General features: G+C 37.3%; 1 protein-coding gene and 1 pseudogene across 6 annotated transcripts in view; one reads left to right on the top strand and one right to left on the bottom strand.

Moving 5' to 3' along the window:
* The window catches only part of HORMAD2 (HORMA domain containing 2), a 95,582-nt gene that overhangs the window by 30,890 nt on the left and 40,669 nt on the right, over window positions 1-24,023 (bottom strand). For all 6 annotated transcript variants that reach the window (XM_054470284.2, XM_054470287.2, XM_054470285.2 and 3 more), the window contains 2 exons: window positions 23,820-23,977; window positions 23,395-23,645 (listed from right to left, as the gene is read on the bottom strand). In XM_054470284.2, the coding sequence (XP_054326259.1) occupies window positions 23,395-23,645; window positions 23,820-23,977 (409 nt within the window). The remainder of the gene's footprint in view (window positions 1-23,394; window positions 23,646-23,819; window positions 23,978-24,023) is intronic.
* LOC129023503 (small ribosomal subunit protein eS1-like) lies at window positions 8,538-9,575 on the top strand (annotated as a pseudogene).

The raw sequence follows: 24,023 nt of genomic DNA, 5'->3' as shown, positions 1-24,023 counted from the left end.
GTGAGCCACTGCGCCTGGCCAAAGTTTTCATATTTTCAAGTCACAAATGTATGTTGAATTTTGTTGAATACTTTTTTTCTGCATCTATAGAGAAGACCATGTGGTTCTTCTCCTTCATTCTGTAACATGGGGAATTACATGGGCTGATTTTCACATTTTAAACCAACCATGCATTCCTGGGATAAACCACATTAGTCATGACACATTATCCTTTCCATATATTGCTGGATTCAGTTTTCTACTATTTTGTTAAGGACATTTGCAGCCATAGTCATGAGAGATATTGTGGTCCATAGTTTTGTTTTCTTGGAATGTCTTCAGTTTTAGTATCAGGGTAATTCTGGCCTCATAAAATGAGTTGTGAAGCCTTCTCCTCTATATTCTTAAAGACTTTGTTCAAAATTAGTATTATTTCTTCCTTAATTATTTGATATAATTCATCAGTTTGTAACATTTACAGACATTATCATTTAAAATCCCATCAAATTTCTGGAATTTCAATTACACACAGCTTAGACTGTTTGATATTGTCACATAAGTCACTGAGGCCCTATTCTTTTCATTTTGTTTTTTCATTATGTTTCAATTTGAATAACTTCTATATTCTACTTCAAGTTCACTGATCTATTTTTTTTATAACTTCTAATCTGCTATTAAATCCATCCAGTGATATTTTAAAATTTCAGATACGGTATTTTTCAGCTCTAGGGTCTATTTGGACCTTTTCAAAAACTCCTTCCATTTTTCTCTTCATTATTTTGATGTTTTCCTTTAAATACTTAAGCATATTTATAATAGCTTTTCCCCTTTTATTTTCTTGAGGTATAATTTACATGCAGTAAAATTGTTCTTTATAGTGTACAGTTCTGTGAATTTTGACAAATGTATACATAACCAGTTTCATCAGCCCCCAAATTCCTCCATGTCCCTTTGTAGTTAAACCTCACACTCAGCCCTGGCAACTACTGATTTTTTTCTGTGCCTATAGTTTTGCCTTTGCCAGAATATTGTGTAAGAGATCAATTTCCCACATGTCAGTGTGAGGAGGTCCACAGACCAGCTCTCCAGCAAAACTGCTAAAAACTATTTTTAAAAATTGAAGTCTCTGTTATACCTAAAGGCATACAGTAATTGAAGAAGCCTCCGTTCAAGAATATCTTCTAAAATTTGCCAAGAACAACAAAAGTTGGTGATATTTGAACCAAGACCATTCCCTCCACCCTCTCAGCTCAGTTACATTCCACTCCATTCCATTATAGATTGGGATAGCCAAGAACACAAGCCTCCCTCTCTCCCAAGCTCCCACTCTGAGGGCTATCTTCACGGGAGGAAAAGAACGTTAGTATTTTTCTTCTTGCCTCCAGCTATTGCTAAATTCTATGTTGAGTATGGCCATGAGGTGGGGGCTCATGGTGAGATGGAAGTTTTGCGTAGGATACAGTACCACTATACTTCCAGCCTCACTGGTGAAATGGAAGTTCTGCCTAGGGTACAGTACCACTGAGAATGCTGAGGTCTCAATCACCCTTGCCCTGGCTTGTAAGATAGTGGTTCTATGCTGGGAGAGGCAAGCTGAGAAGATCTGAGTCTACTGTTCCCCCTCCACTCGGCCATCAGCTCCTAAAGCTCCATGTCACTCAGAGATAAGCACACCATTGTCCCCGTACCTAGCTCCAGAGCTGTGGCTCAGATATTTTTCCAAGGGGAGAAGCAGTGCATAAAATAGCTCCTAATCTCTTTCCAAAGACAGTGACTTTATTGCAACAGAGCATGGAGAAGTTCAAGGATAAGGACATGCTCAAATACAATGGAGGTTGTATCAAAAGGCAATTGGAAGGAGATTGGTAGATTCATTACAGGTATTTGCTAAACTGTAGGCTGGCCAGTTTTCAGGAGAGAATCAGGAAATAGATAACTGAGAGAAGTCCTCCTGTGGTCAGAACAAATTTCAAACACTGGAACCTCAGTAACTATCCCTTTAAAGAAGTCCAAATGTGATTTGATTAAACTGTAGAGTAATATATGCCTGGGACACTGATGAAAATAATGGAGCAATTACCAGCAATTAGTTGTGTTTAGTAACTGGGCAGGGAAAGAATTGACCAAAGAAAGCCCAGATGAAACCGCTGTATTGGCTGTTCTTGTGTTGGTACAAAGAAATATCTGAGGCTTGGTAATTTATAAGAAAAGAGGTTTAATTGACTCATGGTTCTGTAGGCTGTACAGAAAGCATAGCACTGGCATCAGCTTCTGGTGAGGGCCTCAGAAAGTTTACAATCATGGCAGAAGGCAAAGGGGGAGCAGGTGTCTCACATGGCAAGAGTGGGAGCAACAGAGAGCACAGAGGTGCCACACTCTTTTAAACAACCAGCTCTTGCAAGAACTCACCATTACAAGGACAACACAAAGCCATGAGGGATCCACCCCCATGACCCAAACACCTCCCATCAGGCCCCACCTCCAGTTACATTTCAACATGAGGATTGGGCAGGACAAATATCCAAGGCATATCAACCACCATTATCCAAGCGTGACTGTGGGGCATACCTAAGGCTGCACTTCTGAGTAAGAAAAAGATCCACAAATAGACATATCATAGTAAAAATGCTGAAAACTAAAGACATGGAGAAAATCTTAAAAACAACAAGAGAAAAATGACTCATTGCTAACAAAGGAACCCCTATAACGCAAACAGCTGATCTCTCAGCAGGAACAATGGGGGCCAGTTAGGTAGTGAGCCAACATTTTCAAAGTGCTCAAAGAAAAAAAAAAACTGTCAGCCAAGAATTCGTTATTCAGCAAATATATCTTTAAAAAACAAAGGTTAGATAAAAACACTCCCAGATAAACAAAAACTGAGAGAATTTTGCTAGCAGATTCGTCTTACAGGAAATACTAAAGAAAATTATTCAGGCTGAAAATTAGCACACACAATAATTCAAACTGACATGAGAAAACAAAGAGCATCAGTAAAGGTGCTCTTACAATCCAATTATAAAAGGCAATGAAAATGCACATTTTTCTCCTTTCTTCTCTTAAATGAACTAAATTTTATATAATAAGTTGTGTAAAATAATATGCATATGGTATATTGTTTGACCTAAAACTTCAACAAATGTAGTATATTTGCCAATAATAGCACAAAGAAGGTGAGTAGGAGAAAAGCTGTTTGGGCAAGGAAATAGCTACAGATGATAAAGTACCAATTAAAAAATAATTGTTGATCTTGTATCATTAATAGATGTAATACATAAAAAAAATACCAAAAAGGGACAAAAGAGACTACATAAGGGTAACATTGCCATGTCTCACTGGAATTAAGCTAGTATAAACCTGAAACTGATTCTGATAAGTTAGGATGTGCATCATAAGCCCTAGTGCAACTACTAAAGAAATTCAAAAAAATAGTGAAAAAAATTAAAGAAATTAAAATGCTTCATTCACTCAGTGCAAGGAAAACAAGTCAAAGAGGAATAGAGGTACAATAAAAAGATATAAAACACATAGAAATAAAAAGTAAAATGACTGTCATAAACCAAATATATCAATAGTAACATTAAACATGAATGGATTAAGCAAACCAATGAAAAGGCAGAGGTTGTAACTGGAGATAATGAGGGGCATTTGGGGATAATAAAAGGATCAACCTGTCAAGAAAACAAAATAAATATAAATATATGCACCTAATATTAGAACACAAAAAATATGAAGAAAAACTGATCAAGGAAGAAACAGACAATTCAACAATAATAGCTTCAGACTTCAATACCTGAACTTCAATAATGAATAGGACAATTAGGCAGAATATCTGAACAACAGTCTAAATTAACTAGACCTAACAGATATATACATAGAACACTATACCCAGTAACAGCAGAATATACAGTCTTCTCAAGTGCACATGGAATATTCTCCAGCATAAACCATATATTTACTTTTTTTTGAGTCAAGGAGACAGGGTCTCACTCTGCTGCTCAGGCTGAAGTGCAGTGGAGTGATCACAACTCACCACAACCTTTAACTCCCAGACTCAAGCAATTCTCCCAGCTCAGCCTTTCCTTGAAAGTAGGTAGGACCACAGGCGCATGCCACCACACCTGGCTGGTTTTTGTTTGTTGGTTGGTTGGTTGGTTTTTTGTTGTTTTTTTGTAGAGACTCGGTCTTACTATGTTGCTCAGGCTAGTCTCTCAAACTCCTCACCTCAAGCCATTCTCTTGCCTCAGCCTCTCGAAGTGCTAGGATTACAGGTAAGAGCTATCACACCCAGCCTGCAAACCGTATGTTAAGGCACAAAACAAACCTCAACAAATGTAAAAGGATAGAAATAATAAAAAGTATGTTCGGCTGGGTGCAGTGGCTCATGCTTGTAATCTCAGCACTTTGGGAGGCCAAGGCGGGCAGATCACAAGGTCAGGAGTTCGAGACCAGCCTGGCCAATATGGTTAAATCCCATCTCTATTAAAAATACAAAAAAATTAGCTGGGCGTGGTGGCACATGCCTGTAATCCCAGCTACTTGGGAGGCTGAGGCAGGAGAATCGCTTGAACTCAGGAGGCGGAGGTTGCAGTAAGCCGAGATTGTGCCACTGCACTCCAGCCTGGGTGACAGAGCGAGACTCCGTCTCAAAAAAAAAAAAAAAAAATATGTTCTCTGCCCTCACTGGAATGAAACTAGAAGCTAATAACATAATAAGATTTGGGAAACTCAAATGTATGAGGAAGGAGGTGAGGGATAAAAGATTACAAATTGAGTGCAGTGTATACTGCTCAGGTGATGGGTGCACCAAAATCTCACAAATCACAACTAAAGAACTTACTCATGTAACCAAACACCACCTGTTCCCTGATAACCTATGGAAATAAAAAAATTAAAACAAAAAGTATGTGGAAGTTAAACAACATACTCCTAATAACCAGTGGATCAAAGAATAAATCAAAAGGGAAATCAGAGGTGGCTCATGTCTGTAATCCCAGCACTTTGGGAGGCCGAGGTGGGTGTATCACTTGAAGTCAGGAGTTTGAGACAAGGCTGGCCAACATGGTGAAACCCAGTTTTTACTAAAAATACAAAAATTAGCTGGGCATGGTGGTGCATGCCTGTAATCCCAGCTACTCAGGAGGCTGAGGCAGGAGAATCGCTTGAACCCAGGAGGCAGAGGTTGCAGTGAGCCGAGGTCATTCCACTGCACTCCAGCCTGGGTGACAGAGAGAGAGATACCGTGTCAAAAAAATAAAGGGGAAATCAGAAAATACTTCAAGATAAATGAAAATGAAGATACAACATAACAAAACATAACACTGCTAAAGCATTGCTTAGAGGAAAATTTACAACTGTAAATGCCTATATTAAGAAAGGAGATCTCAAATAACCTAACTTTCCACCTTAAGACACTGGAAAAAGTGCAAACTAAACCTAAAGAAAGCACAGGAAGGAAATAATACAGATTAGTGTAGACATTTATGATATGGAGAATTAAAAAATAGTGACAATCAGTGAATCCAAAGGCTGATTCTTTGAAAGATCAACAAAATTGACAAACCTTTAGCCAGCTTGACCAAGTAAATAAGACTAAAATTACCAGAATTGGAAATAAAAGACCAGATATTACTGCTGACCTTACAAAAATAAAAAGCATTACAACAGAATACTACGAACAATAATATGTCAATAAATTAGATAACTTAGATGAAATGGAAATTGCCTAAATTACACAAAATATCAAAACTGACTCAAGAAGAAATTGAAAATATGAATATATTTATAACAAGTGAAGACCTTGAATTAACAATTTTTAAAACTATCCACAAAAAGAAAAGCCCAGTCACAGGTAGCTTCACCACTAAACTCTACCAAACATTTAAAGAAGAATTAACACTAACTCTTCACAAACTCTTCCAAAAAGTAGAAGATAAGTAAAAACTTTTCAATTCATTTCTCTCTCTCATGCACACTTTTTATTTTTTATTTTTTTGACAGAGTCTCACTTTGTTGCCCAGGCTGGAGTGCAGTGGCACTATCTCAGCTCACGGCAACCTCTGCTTCCCAGGTTCAAGCAATTCTCGTGCCTCAGCCTCCCAAGTAGCTGGGATTACAGGTGTGCACCACCATGCAGAGCTAATTCAACTCATTTTTATGAAGCCAGTGTTACCCTGATACCAAAACAAAAGGCAATACAAGAAAACTACAGATCAATATCTCTCATGCATTAGACATAAAAATCCTCAACAAAATACTAGCAAAACATCTAGCAATATAAATACACACACACACACACACACACACAGATACACGTACACACAATGATAAAGGGGGATCTATCTCAGGAATGTAAGCTTGGGTTAATATCTGAAAATCAGCTAATGTAATACATTATATCAAAGAATAAAAAGCAAAAATCACATGATCATTTCAAGAGATGCAGGAAAAGCATTTGACAGAATCCAACACCCTTCCATGATTAAAAAAACACTCAGCAGACTAAGAAGGGAACTTCTTCAACATAACAAAGGGCACCTAAAACAAAAACCCATACCTAATGATGAAAAATTAGATGCTTCTCTAAGATTAGGAACAAGACAAGACTGTCTCTTCACCTCTATTCAACATTGTAATGGAGGTTCTAGCCAGGGCAATTAGATAAGAAAAGGAAATAAAAGGCATCCAGATTAGAAAGGAAGAAGTGAAACTACATCTATTTGCAGATGACATGCTTTTGTATATAGAAAATCCTCAGGAATCCTCTAAAAAACTAGGATATAGAAAGTAATCAGGAATCTTCTAAAAAAACTATTAGAACTATTCAATGAGCTCAGCAAGCATATCAGTCAGGGTTCTCTAGAGAAACACAACTAGTAGGATGAAAAAATATAAGTATATATATATGTAGAGAGAGAGACAGGTTATTTATATATATATGTATGTAGAGAGAAACAGAGGATATATATATATTATATATATATAGAGTACAGTTCATATATATATATAAACACATTTATTATAAAGAATCGGCTTATCCAATTATGGAGGCTGGCAAGTCCAATATCTACAGTGTGAACCAGCAGGCATGAGACCCAGGAAAGTTGATGATGCAGTTCCAGTCTGAAGGCCAACAGGCTAGAGACCCAGGAGAGTCAATGGTGCAGATGAAGTCTGAGGCAATCTGCTGGAGCATTCCCTCCTGCTCAGGGAGGCCAGTCTTTTTGTTCTATTCAGGCCTTCAACAAATTCAATGAGATCCACACACATCATGGAGTGTTAGTTTTACTTTACTCAAAGCAACCTGCTTAACTTAAAGTTTACTGATTTAAATGCTAATTTCATCCAGTAGCACCCTCCACGTTGACACATAAAATTAACTATCCTACCAAGGTTGTAGAATACAAAATCAGTATACAAAATTCAAAAGTATTTCTATATACCTGCAATGAATAATAGAAAGATGAAAATTTATTCCTAAGTATTTTATTCTTTTCATGCTATTGTGCAGTTCACATAGTATTCACATACTATTGTGAACAGTATGAAAAGAATGCTTATGAATAAATTTAACAAAATAAATACAAAATTTATAATCTAAAAACCACAAAACATGGCTGAAAGAAATTAAAGAAAATCCAAATAAATGAAAATGGAATGGAAGACAATATTTATAAATTGTATATCTGGTAGGGAATTTACCCAGAATATATAAAGAACTCTTACACCTCAGTAATAAAAGGACAAATGACCGTTTTTAAAATGGGCAAAGGAAGCTGGATGCAGAGGCTCATACCTGTAATTCATGCATTTTAGGGGGCCAAGGTGAGAGGAATGCTTGACTCCAGGAGTTCGAGATCAGCCGAGGAAACATGGCAAGACCCCATCTCCACAAAAATATTTTTAAAAATTAGCCAGGCATGGCGGTGCACACCTATGGTCCCAGCTTCTCTGTTGCCTAGGCAACAGAGCAAGACTCTGTCTCAAAAAAAAAAAAAATGGGCAAAAGATCTGAATAAACATTTCTTCAAGGAATATATATAAACGGATAAGAAGCACATGAAAAGATGCTTGACATCATTAGTCATTAGAGAAATGCAAATTAAAACCACAATGAGGTACCACTTACTTTGCACCCACCAGGATGGCTAGAATCAAAAAGTGAGACAATATCAAGTGCTGGTAAGGATGTGGAGAAATTGGAACCCTCATACACTGATGTTGGGAATGTAAAATGGTACAGCCACTTTGGAAGAATTTTGGAGTTCTCCAAATGATTAAACACATATGACCCAGCAATTCCACTCCTAGGTATATATCCAAGAAAATTAAAAATAGATAATAAAAAAGAACTTATATACAAATGTTTATAGCAGCATTATTCACAATAGCCAAAAGGTTGAAAGAACCCAAATGCCCATCACTAATATATGGATAGACAAAATGTGGTGTATTCATACAATGGAGTATTATTCAGCCATAAAAAGGGATGAAGTAATGACACATGCCATACATGGATGAACTTTGAAAACACGATGCTGCCCTTTTGGCTGAAAAGCACCATGGTAGTTGGCAAGAACAAGCACTTTATGAAAGGTGGCAAAAGCAAGCCAAGAAGAAAGTGGTTGATCCATTTTCTTTCTTTCTTTCTCTCCCTCCTTTTCTTTCTTTCATTATTTATTTCTCTCTGTCTCTTCCTTTCCTTCTTTCCATTCCCCCTCTCTCCCTCCCTTCCTTCCTTCCCTCCTTCCTTCCTTCCCTCCTTCCTTCCTTCCTTCCTTTTTTGAAACAGGGTCTTGCTCTGTAGCCCTGGTTGCAGTGCAGTGGTGTAATCAACAGCTCACTGCAGCCTCGACCTCCTGGGCTCAAATAGCTTGATCCATTTTCTAAGAAAGATTGGTATGATGTGAAAGCACCTGCTATGTTCAGTATAATAACTATGGGAAAGACACTCATCACCAGGACTCAAGGAATCAAAATTGCATCTGATGGCCTCAAGGGGCATGTGTTTGAAGTGAGTTTGTCTGATGTGCAGAATGATGAAGTTGCATTTAGAAAATTCAAGCTGATACTGAAGATGTTCAGGGCAAAAATGCCTGACTAATTTCCACGGCATAGATCTTACCTGTGACAAAATGTGTTCCATGGTTAAAAAATAGCAGACCATGATTAAAGTTCACATTGATGTCAAGACTACCAATGATTATTTACTTTGTCTGTTTTGTGTTGATTTTACTAAAAAATGCAACAATTATATACGGAAGACTTCTTACAATTAACACTAACAGGTCTGCCAAATCCAGAAGAAGATGATGGAAATCATGACCCAAGAGGTGCAGACAAATGACTTTAAAGAAGTGGTCAATAAATTGATTCCAGACAGCACTGGAAAAGACACAGAAAAGGCTTGCCTATCTATTTATCCTCTCCATGGTGTCTTCATTAGGAAAGTAAAAATAAAGAAGCCCAAGTTTGAATTGGGAAAACTCATGTAGCTTCATGGTGAAGGTAGTAGTTTTGAAAAAGCTACTAAGGATGAGAAAGGTGCTAAAATTGAATGAGCTGATGGATATGAACCATCGGTCCACGAATCTGTTTAACATTCAGACTTTTAATAGTGTCAAATTAAAAGCCCTATTTGTGAAAAAAAAAAAGAAGAAAAGAAAACACAATGTTAAGTGAAAGAGGTCAGTCACAAAATTCATCACAGTATATGACTTCATTTATTTGAAATATCTCATAATAGGCAAATCTGGGGACAGAAAATAGATTAATGGTTATTTAGGACTGGGGGAGAGGAGAAATAAGACAGGAAGGCGAAAGCTAAAGAATATGGGTTTTTTTCAGGTGATGAAAATCTTCTAAAATTTCGACTGTAGTGATGGTTGCAAATCTCTGTGACTATACTAAAAACCATTAAATTGTACATTTTAAATGAGTGAATTTCATGGTAAATAAATTACATTTCAAGCTACTAAAAACAGAAAAAATGTGTACAAATAGAATCAAATAGTATGTAGTCTTTTGATTCTGGCTTCTTTCACTTATTATAATGCATTTGCAACTCATCCATGTTGTTGCATGTTTCAGTAGTTTGTTCCTTTTTGTCTTAAGTTTATCCATTCCCTAATTAAGAAACACCTAATTGTTTCCATACTTTGAAGATTATGAATAGAGTTGCTGTAAACATTTGCATACATTTTTGTGTGTAAACATAGGCTATCATTGCACTTGGTATAACAGCTGTTTTAAAGTCCTTATCTACTAATTTTGTCATTGCTGAAATTTCTGGGCTTGCCTCTACTGACTGGTATCCCCCAGGTTATGGATCAGTTTTCCTGCTGCTTTACATATCAAGAAACTTTTATTAGATTCTGAACAATAAGAATGTTACATTGTTGAATGTTTGAATTTTGTTATCTTTCTTAAAAATTGTTTTGGCAGGCAGATAAGCTTGATCCTTAAAGCTTGATCCAAAAAGTTTGGTTTAGCTCTACTGCTAACATGTAACCCTTCTGGAGTCTCTACTGAATGTTCTGAGTGTTCGAGAAGGGCTCTCCATTTGACTAGTCATTATGTGAACATCTCCCATCCCTGTGAGAGCTCTAGGAATTGTTCAGTTGCCAGTTTTCTTTGTCCAGCCTTATGGAGTTTTGACCCACCCCTGAAAAGCTGAATATTAAACAAAAGACTCAAGGAGCCCCTATGTTGATTTCTGGATCTCCTTCTCTGTATAGTTCCCTGCCCTCTGATATTCTGTCTCCAACTGCCTCAGATTCTCCATACTCCAATCTCTTTCTTCAACTCAGCGAGACTGCCATGCTCTGCTTGGGTTCTCTCTCCCTGAACCAGTGGTCTGGAAGGTGCCTCCTAGCAGGAAGCCAGGGCAATTTTAAGACTGGTCTCACTTTTCTTCTGTCAAGGATCCCATTCCTATGTGCCTGTTATCTAATGTCCAAAAACAGTTGCTTCATATATTTTGCTCAGTTTTCTAGTTGTTTACAGCAGGAGGGTAACTCTTACATTACTCTTTCATGAGTGAAAGTGGAATTTGGTCATTCTAATATAGGGTTTTTACCTCTCTTCTGAAATTTTACACGCTCTCTCCTACAGGGGCGAATATATGATTTAACAGATTGAGTATGAGTTTTGGAGCCAGAGAGATCTAGATTGAAATATTGATTTTGATGCTCTCTAGTTGGGCAACCTTGGACATGCTACTTAATGTCTTTGAACTTCTGTTTCTTCAGCTATAAAATATCATGCAAAGTTGTTGGGATTAATTGGGTTCACAAATATACACAGCCTTTTGTGGGCACTTAATAAATGGTGGCTATTATTTTTATATAATAAATAGCTATTTGTTTGTTTCTCTTCCTCTAATCAATTTTGAATCAGGGATTTGGCCTATTCATCTTTGTGTACACTACCCTCCTATGATGACTCAAGCATAGTAGGCCTCATTATAAATTTATTGACTGAATAAATGCTGATAACCTACTGTTGATTAGAATATAGTAGAACACTTTTTTTTTTTTTTTTGGTGACAGAGCCTTGCTCTGTCACCCAGGCTGGAGTGCAATGGTGCGATCTCGGCTCACTGCAACCTTCGCCTCCAGGGTTCAAGTGATTCTCCTGCCTCAGCCTACTGAGTAGTTGGGATTACAAGCATCCGCCACAATGCCTGGCTAATGTTTTGTATTTTTGGTACAGACAGGGTTCCACCATGTTGGCCAGGCTTGTCTCGAACTCCTGACCTCAGGTGATCACCCGCCTTGGCCTCCCAGAGTGCTGGAATTACAGGCGTGAGCTACCACACCGGGTCCCAGTAGAACATTTTTTTAAACCTTCTTCACAATGAGCTTCATGTAGCCTTGTTTAAATGTCAAAATGATACTTTTAGTGATAAAGTTTGTTTGTTCCAACTTTGGTCATTAAAGCAGAAAGAGCCCTCCATTGGGCAGAAAAAAAGCACACCTAGGTAGTGGCTCATAAAGTATACAGTCATCCGTCTGTATCCATGAGGAATTGGTTTCAGGGCACACACACTCCACACCCACAGACAGGAAATCTATGGATGCTCAAATCCCTTATAAAAAATGGCGCAGTGTTGGCATATAATATGCACATCCTATGTACATATTCCCATATATATTAAATTATCTCTAGATTATTTATAATACCCAATACAACATAAATGCTATGTAGTTATACTGTATTGTTTAGGGAATCATGGGGGACAAGAAAAAAAGTCTGTACATGTTCAGTACAGACCCAATCATCCTTTTTTTTTTTTTTTTTAACAGTTTAAACCCACAGTTGGCTGAATCCACTAATGCAGAACCCACAGATACAAAGGGCCAATTGCAAACCGCCATGGCATGTGTATACCTATGTAACAAGCCTGCATGTTCTGCACATGTATCCCAGAACTTAAAGTACAATCATAAGTAAATATATTTTATATATATGTATATATATACAATTAACACTAACAGGTCTGCCAAATCCAGAAGAAAATGAGGCCAATTGTGTTTCTAACTTTTCTTTACCATTGTCAGAAGGACTGGTCTTCTGAAGTCTTAGCTCTCAATTTTGAGATCTTAATATAAATGCAAAAAGAATTACTCCTCTTATGATGCTTAGATTTGTTACAAGCATAATCTCATGTGTGTACCAACAGACAATTTAGCATCAAATAGAAAACTTTAACACACACAATGGTATTAGAAAAATCAGCCAACTAAATATAGTTATAGGAAATTGGGTAACATTATCATTATACTTTTTTCCAATGTGCAACTGAATAAAATCTCAATGAAGTCACTTTGAAAAAAATCTGAGTTTAAATGAAACCTAATGTTTCATTGATTTTGGTGTAATGATAACATTGTATTATTAGAGGCATCTCTTTTTTAACCAAACAGAATATTGTGTCTTACTCTTTTTTAAACAAAATTTATTTATTTTAACACTAGGGCTTATTAATTGTAACATCCAAAGTATTTCTACCTAAGATTACTCACTATGCTTGACTTTTTTTCTGCTATAATACATATCAGTATACTTTTTTAATGTGAGTGAAACATATACAGATAATCAGTGTGGCTCTTCCCACTCACAAAAGGAAGGAAGTAATTCTCTGATATGTTATAGAATGATTCATATAAAAAAAGAAATGACTTATAATACTGATGGGAAAGTCAACCAACTTTCATTCCTCTTTGCGCAGTTAACAGAGGATAGCAATTACATTCTGGACTGCAAAACAGAAAAGTTAATTGAAAATAATTTTCTATTTGACAAAAGGAAACTTAATGAAAAGGACTAGAGTCTCATGATGAAGAAAGAATGATGTGTGTGTGTGTGGTTTTTTGGTTTTATTTTTTTGAGACGGAGTCTCCCTCTGTCTCCCAGGCTGGAGTGCAGTGGCGTGAGTGAGCTCAGCTCACTGCAACCTCTGCCTCCCAGGTTCAAGCGATTCTCATGCTGGCTAATTTTTGTATTTTTAGTAGGGACAGGGTTTCACCACGTTGGCCAGGCTGGTCTTGAACTCCTGATCTCAGGTGATCCTCCCGCCTCGGCCTCCCAAAGTGCTGGGATTACAGGCATGAGCCACCGCACCTGGCCTGATGCGTGTGTTTTTTTAAGGCTGGATATTTTCTGCAAATAATGTGCCTCTTTCAGTGCTTTCAATTATCAACCCCACTTCTAAGAATCTGAGATATTCTTGCCAACACGATGTTTTATCAAAGAAGGCATATATGCTTCAGGAGATGTGATGCTATGAAAATCATCAGACTATACCTCAAAAAATGCAAAACTTCAGTTCAGAGTTTAGTGGGAGACAATAGGTTTTGAATGAAAAGGCTCTTGTTTTAATCTACTGTCTGAAATACAAAGCAATTCTAAGGAGTTCAGAAAAATACCTTTCTAGTCCACACGTAAATGCTGCCATTTACCTTGGAAACAATGTACTTTATATTCTAATTTCTTAAAAATAAATCATTTGCTTTTTAATTAAGTGTGTTGGCACAAAAGAGTGAGAAATGAGCTTCATGGAGGGAAAGAATACATCAGGTAAACTACATATTGCTATAATTTGTGGATTTTTTTGTGGAATTCATAAAAAAGAAAAAAGCTATCTTAAAACATTATTTTTAAATTGAAATAAGATGCAGAAATCCAGGCAAAATGCAAACCATTTTTATTACACTTAGAAAATAGTGTAATAGAGTGTGTACGTTTGGGATATGCTTAAAAAGCAAACCATTCTTTGTAACTAAATCAAATGATAAACTATTGAATAAACTTTAAAAATACTTGTGGCTCTTATAAGAAAATAGTATTCTCTGCCTTTAGCTCATCCTCAAAAAAAAATCATTTGTATGAATTATTTATGCTTCAGTGAAATTGATATGTTACAGATGAAAAAAATACCATTCTGGATCAAGATTTCTAGTTACAAAAGAAAGGCCTAGAAAAAAGCCTGTAGAGAGTGTCTAGCAACTGTATTTGGAGGTATAAAGATACATAAGTATTTCAGAAAATTAGAAAATTATAGTAGACCCCTGCCTAAATATATGGTTAAAATATTAATTCTCAAAGAACTATACTGACTTAATAAACTGGAACAATTAATCTCCAAAATAGACCTGGGCCAACATTAGCCCTCCACCTTTTTATCACTGTCTGTGTAAGTAATTACTAGAATTTTTTAAGGAGACTGGGTTAATTATTTCTACTAGAAAGAAGTACTTTTCCCTCAGCATTTAAACAGTGTAAATTTAAGTAAGATTCTACAACACATTACAGAACATACATTGATTAGCACCACATAGGTCAGTTCTTTGAAGAAACCTGTCTAAGGATCTTTAGGGGAAGTTGTCTTCAGTGTGTATGTCTACTGCTATCTGTCCAGTTGTCTATGACAGGGAAAAAACAACAACTTCCCAGGGTTATGTGAAGTGCTTTTGTGTTTGTGTAGCCTTACTAGCTACAGCTTAGGCCTAAAACACCCCTATTAGGAAGGAAGACCTGGCCAGGCATGGTGGCTCTTGCCTGTAATCCCAGCACTTTGGGAGGCGGAGGCAGGGGCAGGTGGGTTGCTTGAGCTTAGGAGTTGGAGACCAGCCTGGGCAACATGGCGAAACCCTGTCTCTATAAAACATATAAAAATTAGCCGGACATGGTGGCATGCACCTGTAGTCCCAGTTACTCGGGTGGCTGAGGTGGAAGAATGGCTTGATCCCAGGAGGCAGAGATTGCAGTGAGCCGAGATCGCGTCATTGCACTCCAGCCTGGGTGACAGAGTGAGACCCTGTCTCAAAAAAAAAAAAAAAAAAAGAAAAAAAAGAAAAGAAAAGAATGAAGACCTGTCCTGAAAGTGTTGTGGGGGGCAGATTAAATGACAAGGACACAATTAGGACGGTGTTTTTCAGACAGGCTTACTGAACCCTGTATTGTCCTGGGATTCCTTAGACAATTCCATGTTCTATTTTTCAAGTGGAGTTAGGTTTTTAGAGTTCTTATAATTTAAGAATTCTTAAGTTTCAAGCATGTGTGCTTTTATCAATTCTGAATCCATTGCCAAATTATAATCTCACTTTCACATTATTCCTTGGATCTTAAGAATCACACCAGAAAGTGAATAGTACAATTATTGAATAATTTCAACTATTAGTAGACACTCTGTTATATTTGCCTTTCTGTGACTGAAATAAGGAATTACCTGAAAAAGAAAATTGTATTAAAATCTTTCTATTTTCAACGGTCTCACAAGATGATTGTGTTAAATCCCTTCTTTACGATAGATCATTGGTAGAAAAGCGGTGTAAGCTGTTTGATCAAAAATTTATAAACTTTCTATTTTAATTTTAAATAAAATTTAAATTATAATTTTTTTTTCAAGTTTTAAAAATCTTTGAGTTAGAGATTACCAAGAGTAAAGAAGTTTCGGCAGAGCCATGTAGGATACAGGAAAGGCGTGGAGCATTCAGTAGTTCTAAGTCACAGAGACAGAATTTCTGATGCTACCATAGTGGACTTTCCAACTTGCCTGGAATGTCCTCTGCCATGATCACTGCCAATCAAAATATGATTCATCCACAAAATCACCAAATCAAGCTAGGCATGGTGACACATGCCTATAATCTCAGGTACGTGGAAGGCTGAAGTGGGAGGATTGCTTGAGGCCAGGAGTTCAAGACCAGCCTGGGCAACATAGTGAGAGTGCATCTCAAAGAAAAAAAAAAAAAATCACCAACTTAATGAAACTTTCCCACACAGTACCTATTTATCCTTTTTTCTGTAACCCTAGTACTTTGGAGTTCAACTGCCTGGGTTTGAATTCTGTCCCTGTTACATATTCACTATGTATGGAGTCTTGGGCTAATTTCTCTGGCTCAGTTTCCTATTTGTAAAATGAAGATAACAATAGTATCTACCTTATAAAATAGCTAGGAAGATTGAAAGTGATAATATAGGTAAAGCTCTGAGAGTGCTCAAAATTGTTAGTTAATATTATTTCTCTCATTCATATACTCTCTAGTATTACCTTTTTTATTACATTATGTAGGTGTTATCTCTTCAGCCACAATTCTAAAGGGCACAGGCTATATCTTATATGTCTTTATTTTCATCACAGTGCTTAGCAGGGCATTATTTATTCTCTCTCTCTTTTTTTTTTTTTTTTTTTTTCTTTTTTTTTTTTTTTGAGAGGGAGTCTCACTCTGTCACCCAGGCTGTAGTGTAGTGGTGCGATCTCGGCTCACTGCAAGCTCCACCTCCTGGGTTTTTGCCATTCTCCTGCCTCAGCCTCCCAAGTAGCTGGGACTACAGGTGCCTGCCACCACGCCTGGCTAATTTTTTGTATTTTTAGTAGAGACAGGGTTTCACCGTGTTAGCCAGGATGGTCTCGATCTCCTGACCTTGTGATCTGCCCGCCTCAGCCTCCCAAAGTGCTGGGGTTACAGGCGTGAGCCACCATGCCCAGCCAGGGCATTATTCTCTTAATAGGAATTCAAAAAATATCCCAGAGAATCTTAGCATGAAAGATATCTCAGAGGTTAATCTAGTTCAACCTTCCCTCTAAATCATGAAGACAGACTGGAGAGGCAATGATGACATCAAGGAGATCCAGTTAGAAGACTCAACTATCACCAAGAAAGCAATGATGACATCCTGAATCAGCACAGTGATAACAGTGCTAGATTTGAGAAACACTTCAAAGGCAAAACACATGGAAATGGTGCACCAAAAGAATGTAGGAAGTGAGGAGAAAATAACAGTTGAACATGTTCCTGGTTGGGTTGCTTAGAAAAGTGATGGTGCAATACCAGGATAAGGAACCTAGGATGAGGAAGTGCATGTTTGATCAGAAGTTAAAATTCCATTTGAAAATGTTGAATCTAAGGTACCTGTAGGATATTCATGTCTATACATTTATGGAAGTACAATTTGGAATCAGAAAGACAAACCAAACCAGAGAAAGATGAGCCAGGCGTGATGGCTCACACCTATAATCCCAGCACTTTAGGAGGCCAAGGCCAGCAGATGGCTTGAACTCAGGAATTTGAGACCAGCCTGGGCAACATGAAGAAATCCTATCTCTAAAACAAATACAAAAATTAGGTCGGGCGTGGTGGCTCACGCCTGTAATCCCAGCACTTTGGGAGGCCAAGGTGGGTGGATCACAAAGTCAGGAGTTCGAGACCAGCCTGACCAACATTGTGAACCCCATCTCTACTAAAAATACAAAAACTAGGTGGGTATGGTGGCACATGCCTGTAATTCCAGCTACTCAGGAGGCTGAGGCAGGAGAATCGCTTGAATCAGGGAAGAGGAGGTTGCAGTGAGCCAAGATCGGGCCACTGCACTCCAGCCTGGGCGACAGAGCAAGACTCCATATCAAAAAAAAAAAAAAAGGTGTGGTGTGGTGGCACGCATTTATAATCATAGCTACTTGGGAGGCTGAGGTGGGAGGATCACTTGTAAATGAAATGGAAAACAAACAAACAAAGCAATAGAAGTGATTAGCACAACCAAAAGATGGCTTTTTGAAAAGACTAATAAAAAATACTAATTTTTGGCAAACATAATAAAGAAAAATAAATGAGACACAAATGAACAGCACCAGATATGAAAAAAGGGAAATAACTACAGAAATAGAAGACATTTTAAAAATTATGAGACCTCCACTAATAATTTTATACCAAAATATATCAATACCTGAAGGTAGAGGAGAGAAAAGCCAGGTATTCATATTTTTTGGTATGAAGTTATTCATGGAGGTTTTTATAACTTTAAAAATCTCTCTTCTGTTTCTGTAGTTATTTCCCTTTTTTAGAGAAAAACATAGAGTACATCTCTGTAAATTTTGAAGTAGGTAAAAATGTCTCAAGCAGTACCGAAAACTTCTGAATATAGCTGAAAAGATTGATAAATTAGAATATATTAAAATTAAGAACTTCTGTTTATAAAACACCTCATTAAGAAAACAACTCATAAGGTTGAAGAAGATATTCACAATACATGTATCCAACAAAGTACTTATACGCAGAATATATATGCAGAGCTCCTACAAATCAGTACGAATGAAAGACAATCCAAGAGAAAAAAAGGCAGGGGAGGGGCAAACAATTTGAACAGATACTTCACAAAAGAAAATATTCAACATGGCCAATAAACATATAAAAAGGTGCTCCTCTTCATTAGTTAAAATTAGTTTAATAAATTAAATTAAATTAAATTAATTAAGACAACAATGACATACCACAACACACCCACCAGAATGGCTAAAATCTTAACAATGGAAAACGCCAAGGGTTAGTGAGGATGTAAAGCAACCACAGCTCTCATACATTGCTGGTGGGAGTGTAAATTGGCACAAATGCTTTGGAAACTATTTTGCACTATCTGTTAAAACTAAATATACATATACCCTTTGACCCAGCAATTCTACTCCTAGTAATTCTATTCCCACCAGAAATGTGTAGTTATTTCCCTAAAAAACATGTTCCAGAACATTCAAAGCATTTCTATCCATCATAGACAAAAATTAGAAATTATCCAAATTAACATTAGAATGAATAAATTGTCATTAACAATAGAATGAATAAATTGTCAGGATGGTCTACAACAACATGTAAAAATATGGGTAAATCTCACAACATAATGTTAACTGAAAAAAATGGTCCATACTCGGCCCTGCGCGGTGGCTCACACCTGTAATCCCAGCACTTTGGGAGGCTGAGGCAGGCTGATCAAGAGGTCAGGAGATCAAGACCATCCTGGCTAACACGGTGAAACCCCATCTCTACCAAAAATCTACCAAAAATACAAAAAATTAGGCGGGCGTGGTGGCGGGCGCCTGTAGTCCCAGCTACTCGGGAGGCTGAGACAGGAGAATGGTGTGAACCCAGGAGGCGGAACTTGCAGTGAGCAGAGCAGAGATCGCGCCACTGCACTCCAGCCTGAGAGACAGTGGAAGACTCCGTCTCAAAAAAAAAAAAAAAAGTCCACACTCTATGATTCCATGTCTATAAAATAAAGAGGAGAAACTAATCTATGCGAATAGAAGTCAGGATAGCAATATTCATGTGAGTAGAATAGTGACTGTAAAGTAAGCTGGGGGTTTCTCAGGGTCTGGAAGAATTCTATTTCTTGATCTGGGTGCTGATTTCACATATTTATCCACTAGGGCTGTGACAAAGACAAAGCAAGCAAGATGTCCAGGGGGCAAAATTTAAGGAGGTCCTTACTCTTGGCACCTGAGATCTTCCTTAAAATATGCTCCCTAGGCACCTTGCTTGCGTCACCCTCATCCCAGCTCTAGTGTTCAGTTTGTGAATATTTATTGAGCTGTATCACTGATACATATGTTTTACTGTACGTTTATTATTCTTGAATTTAAAAGTGTTAAGAGGGTCTGGTCTATTTCACTCCATAAATAAAAATAAACTTTAAGTGGATTATAAACCTAAATGTAAAAAGAAAAGCATTAAAACTTTTAGAATAAAATATGAGAATATTATTAATGACCTTAGGTAGAGGATTTCTTAAGGATATCCAAAAGCACATATTAAAGGAAAAGATTAGACTATATTAAAATTAAAAACTTATATTGCTCAAAAGACCTCTTAAAGAAAGTGGAAAGATGAGCCAGGCACAGTGGCTCATGCCTGTAATCCCAGCACTTTGGGAGGCTGAGGAGGGCAGATCACCTGAGGTCGGGAGTTCGAGACCACCCTGACCAACATGGAGAAACTCCGTCTCTACTAAAAATACAAAATTAGCTGGGTATGGTGGTGCATGCCTGTAATCCCAGCTACTCAGGAGGCTGAGGCGGGAGAATCGCTTGAACCCAGGAGGCAGAATGTTACCGTGAGCTGAGATTGTGCCATTGCACTCAGGCCTGGGCAAGAGGAAACTGTCTCAAAAAAAAAAAAAAGAAAAGAAAGTGAAAAGATGAGCCACAAACATGAAAAAAACATTGCAACATAAATGAGTGAAAAAGAATTATTACTAAGCACTTATTTTTTAAACCATTGAGGAAAAGATAAATAACCTGATAGACAAATGCATGAAAGACATGAACAGCTATTTAATATGAGCAAAATAGGATGGCCGAAGAAAAGATGCACAAACACACAAATAATCAGAGAAATTGAAATTAACATCATGAGGCATTACCATTTCATCTCTAGCAGACTGGCAGGAAACATAAACTCTGACAATAAGTGTTGGCAAGAATGTAGGGCACTCTCCTCCACTGGGGGTAGCAAGTAAGTTGGTACGACCACTTTGGAAAACAGTTTTGCATTACCTAATATAGTTGAAAATACACAAGCCTAGAACTGTTTCATATATTCCCAAGAGACACTCTTTGACAGGTGTACCAGGAGGTATGTACATGAATGTTTATAACAATTAAAAAGAATGTCTATCAAGAGTAGAATACTCTACAGCAGTGAAAATGAAAGAACACCACCACAATGGCTAAATCTCAACTTTGAGGTTCAAGCAAAAGAAAATTAAAGGAGAATACTCAGAGTATGATTACTTTGATATAAAAATTTAAAACGAGTAGATGTACTCATCCATGACAAAACTATAAAGAAGAGCAAGGGAAAGGTTATCATGAAGGTCAGGAGAGTGGTTACCTTCAGGGGGCATGCAATGAGGAAGGGACACATGGTGGCTTCTAAGGGAGTAGCAATGTTCTACATCTTAGCCTAAATGGAGGACATATGGATGTTCTCATTATTCTTTAAACTGTACATATTATTTTTATGTAGTCTATTACATGTATGATATATCTCAAAATAAAATTTTTAAAAGAAATAAAGGTTCTACATAAGTAAACACATGTGTGTGTGTGTGTGTGTGTGTGTGTGTGTGTGTTCCATGTATTCCATGAAGGAAAACAAAAAGGAATCCTTAGTGGGAAAGTGACAGTAACCACTTCACTAGACTTACTAAATTCTCTCATATGTTTGGCTGGCTGAGAGAGGAACTTCAATCAACTAAGTTTACCACAAAGTCCATATAATACATATAGTTTCAACTAAATGTATGCTTGAAAAGGATTATCACATTTCTTATTTAATCTATTAGTTGAACTATACGTTCTTAGGTTGTCCTGCTTTCATTCGATAAAAAAAGAAAGAAATTCTTAATTAAAAGGTAAAAATCTAACCAGGTACAGTGTAATCCTAGCACTTTGAGAGGCCAAGGCAGGAAGATCACTGGAGCCCAGGAGTTCAAGATCAGCCTGGACAACATAGGGAGACCCCGTCTCTACAAAAATAAAAAATTAGCTGGGTGTGGTGGCACACACCTGTGGTTTCAGCTACACTGGAGGCTGAGCTGAAAGGATCACTTGGGCCCAGAAGGTCAAGGCTGCAGTGAGCTGTGATCAACTACTGCACTCCAGCACTCAAGCCTGGACAACAGAGCAAGACTCTTTCCCAAAATAAATAAATAAATAAAAACCTAGCTGAGGCCCAGTGTGGTGTCTCATACCTGTAAGCCCAGCACTTTGTGAGGTCAAAGTGAAAGGATCGCTTGAGCCCAGGAGTTTGAGACCAGCCCTGGCAACAGTGAGACCCTTGTCTCTACAAAAAATTAAAAAATAAAAAATTAGCCAGGTGTGGTGGCATGTGCCTATAGTCCCAGCTACTCAAGAGGCTGAGGTAGGAGGATTCCTTGATAAGTTGAGGCACCAGTGAGTCATGGTTGCACCACTGTACTTCAGCCTGGGCAACAGAGTGAGACCCTGTCTCAAAAACAACAAGAACAAAAAAAAAAACTAGCTGAAACATTATTTTCTTAACCTTCATTTTTTTCCCCCTTTCTATGTTAGCTAAATCTTCCTTGAGTGAAATTGGAAGAGGAAAATTGCACCAAAATCCAAAGTCATTTTTATGTCTAACATCGAGAAAGCACTAAAAATTTAAAAACAATCTGTTGCTTGTTTGGTTATATTATTTACATTAATTGAATTAAAACTGGAACAACCAGAACCTCTTTTTAATGTATTAAACATAATACAGAGTTAAAGAACTAGAAGGAATCTTCAGAAGTTACCTAATATAGTCATCTATCTTTAAATCAGACTCAAATTATCTTAAGCAAACAAGTTATCATTCTAGTCTTAAAATATCTCCTGAAAAGATCTTATAGCATCCCTTCCTATTGAAAATTTTTTGTCTAACTCAGAACCCTTTTAATACAATGTTGTCCTACAGTTAACATTATTATCCAGACAACCACCAGTTAAGGGTGTGGAGTTACCTAGGGCATAATGGGACCCTAGCAAGAATCTAACTCCAAGTCTCTATTGGTGGAAATGGGAGGATAAAGCAATCAGAGACCTGACTGTTTGGCTCCACTGGCTCCAACCCCACCAACCCCCTGACTTTCCCCAGTGAGTTAGCCCAAAAGCTTGTCTTCCTCCACATAACCAAAAGTTGACTATTATCTGTTTTCACGCTGACTCGGGTTTATCCATAAAATTTATCTTCCCCAACTCCTCCCATCCAATTATCTCAGTATCAAGAACTGATTTATACTTCCAATGAGTATGAATAAATACCTAGAATATTTTTCAATCCTAAAAATATGCCATTTACAAATAAAGGAAAGAAAACCTCAAATTTTCTAAATTTATGATATCTTTAATAAAATAAATATATTAGAAAATCTTTTTCCTCCTAGTTATGGACAATTTCATCTGATGAAGTATATTTCCTTTTAGAAGATTAAACTTTTTTAGATTAAAAACTCCTTGATGTCAGAGACTAGTTTTGTTTCAGTTTTTATAGCTGGCACACTCTACGTGCATGCCCTGGGTAGAAACTGAAAAATATCAATTGTGTTTAACTGACACAATAGAAAATCTCTAAAGCTTTGCCTTACATGGTCATTGCATTCTTCTTCCTCATCACAGTCTAGACCCTGATGGGCAATCTCAGTAGTGCTGTTCTCCCGAAACAGATTGTTCTCCAAATCAATCACTTTTGTAGCCTCTGTCATGACTTTTACTTTCATGCTATGAAAGCCAGTGGAGACAAATCCCACTTGCACGTTGATAGGCTCCTTGTCAAACAGCAGGAAGTGTGAATTTATCCCTTCTTTAAAACCGAGGGGTTGGTAATCATGTGGGGTCACTGCGAAACGAAAAGGGCAAAAAGCCATGAAAACTGAGTTTCGATACAACAAGTCCGATTAATCTTTCATGTGTAGCAACAGACTTCTCTTTCAGATGCTTGCAAAATCCTTTTACTTATATAAAATATTAGCTCAGCACTTAAGAAGGAATTTGCCTAAAGTTCTCCACCTACCTGCATTATAGTAGTGGAGTTTCATAGTAAGCACAACACTATTAGGAAGTGGCTCAAGGTCCTGCATCAGTATATACAATTTACGGATCAGTAGAACGCTGGCTTTCTTAATATCTTCATTGTTTGTTCCACTTTCAAAGCTTGTACTGCTGCTATGACTACATGGAAAAAAAAGCATACTTTTTGATCATATACAATAGTGGC

This window comes from Pongo pygmaeus, chromosome 23 (assembly GCF_028885625.2).
Source record: "Pongo pygmaeus isolate AG05252 chromosome 23, NHGRI_mPonPyg2-v2.0_pri, whole genome shotgun sequence".
NCBI lineage: Eukaryota > Metazoa > Chordata > Mammalia > Primates > Hominidae > Pongo > Pongo pygmaeus.
Note: the sequence above shows the minus strand (reverse complement) of the source record. Positions and strands in the feature narration are given on the sequence as shown.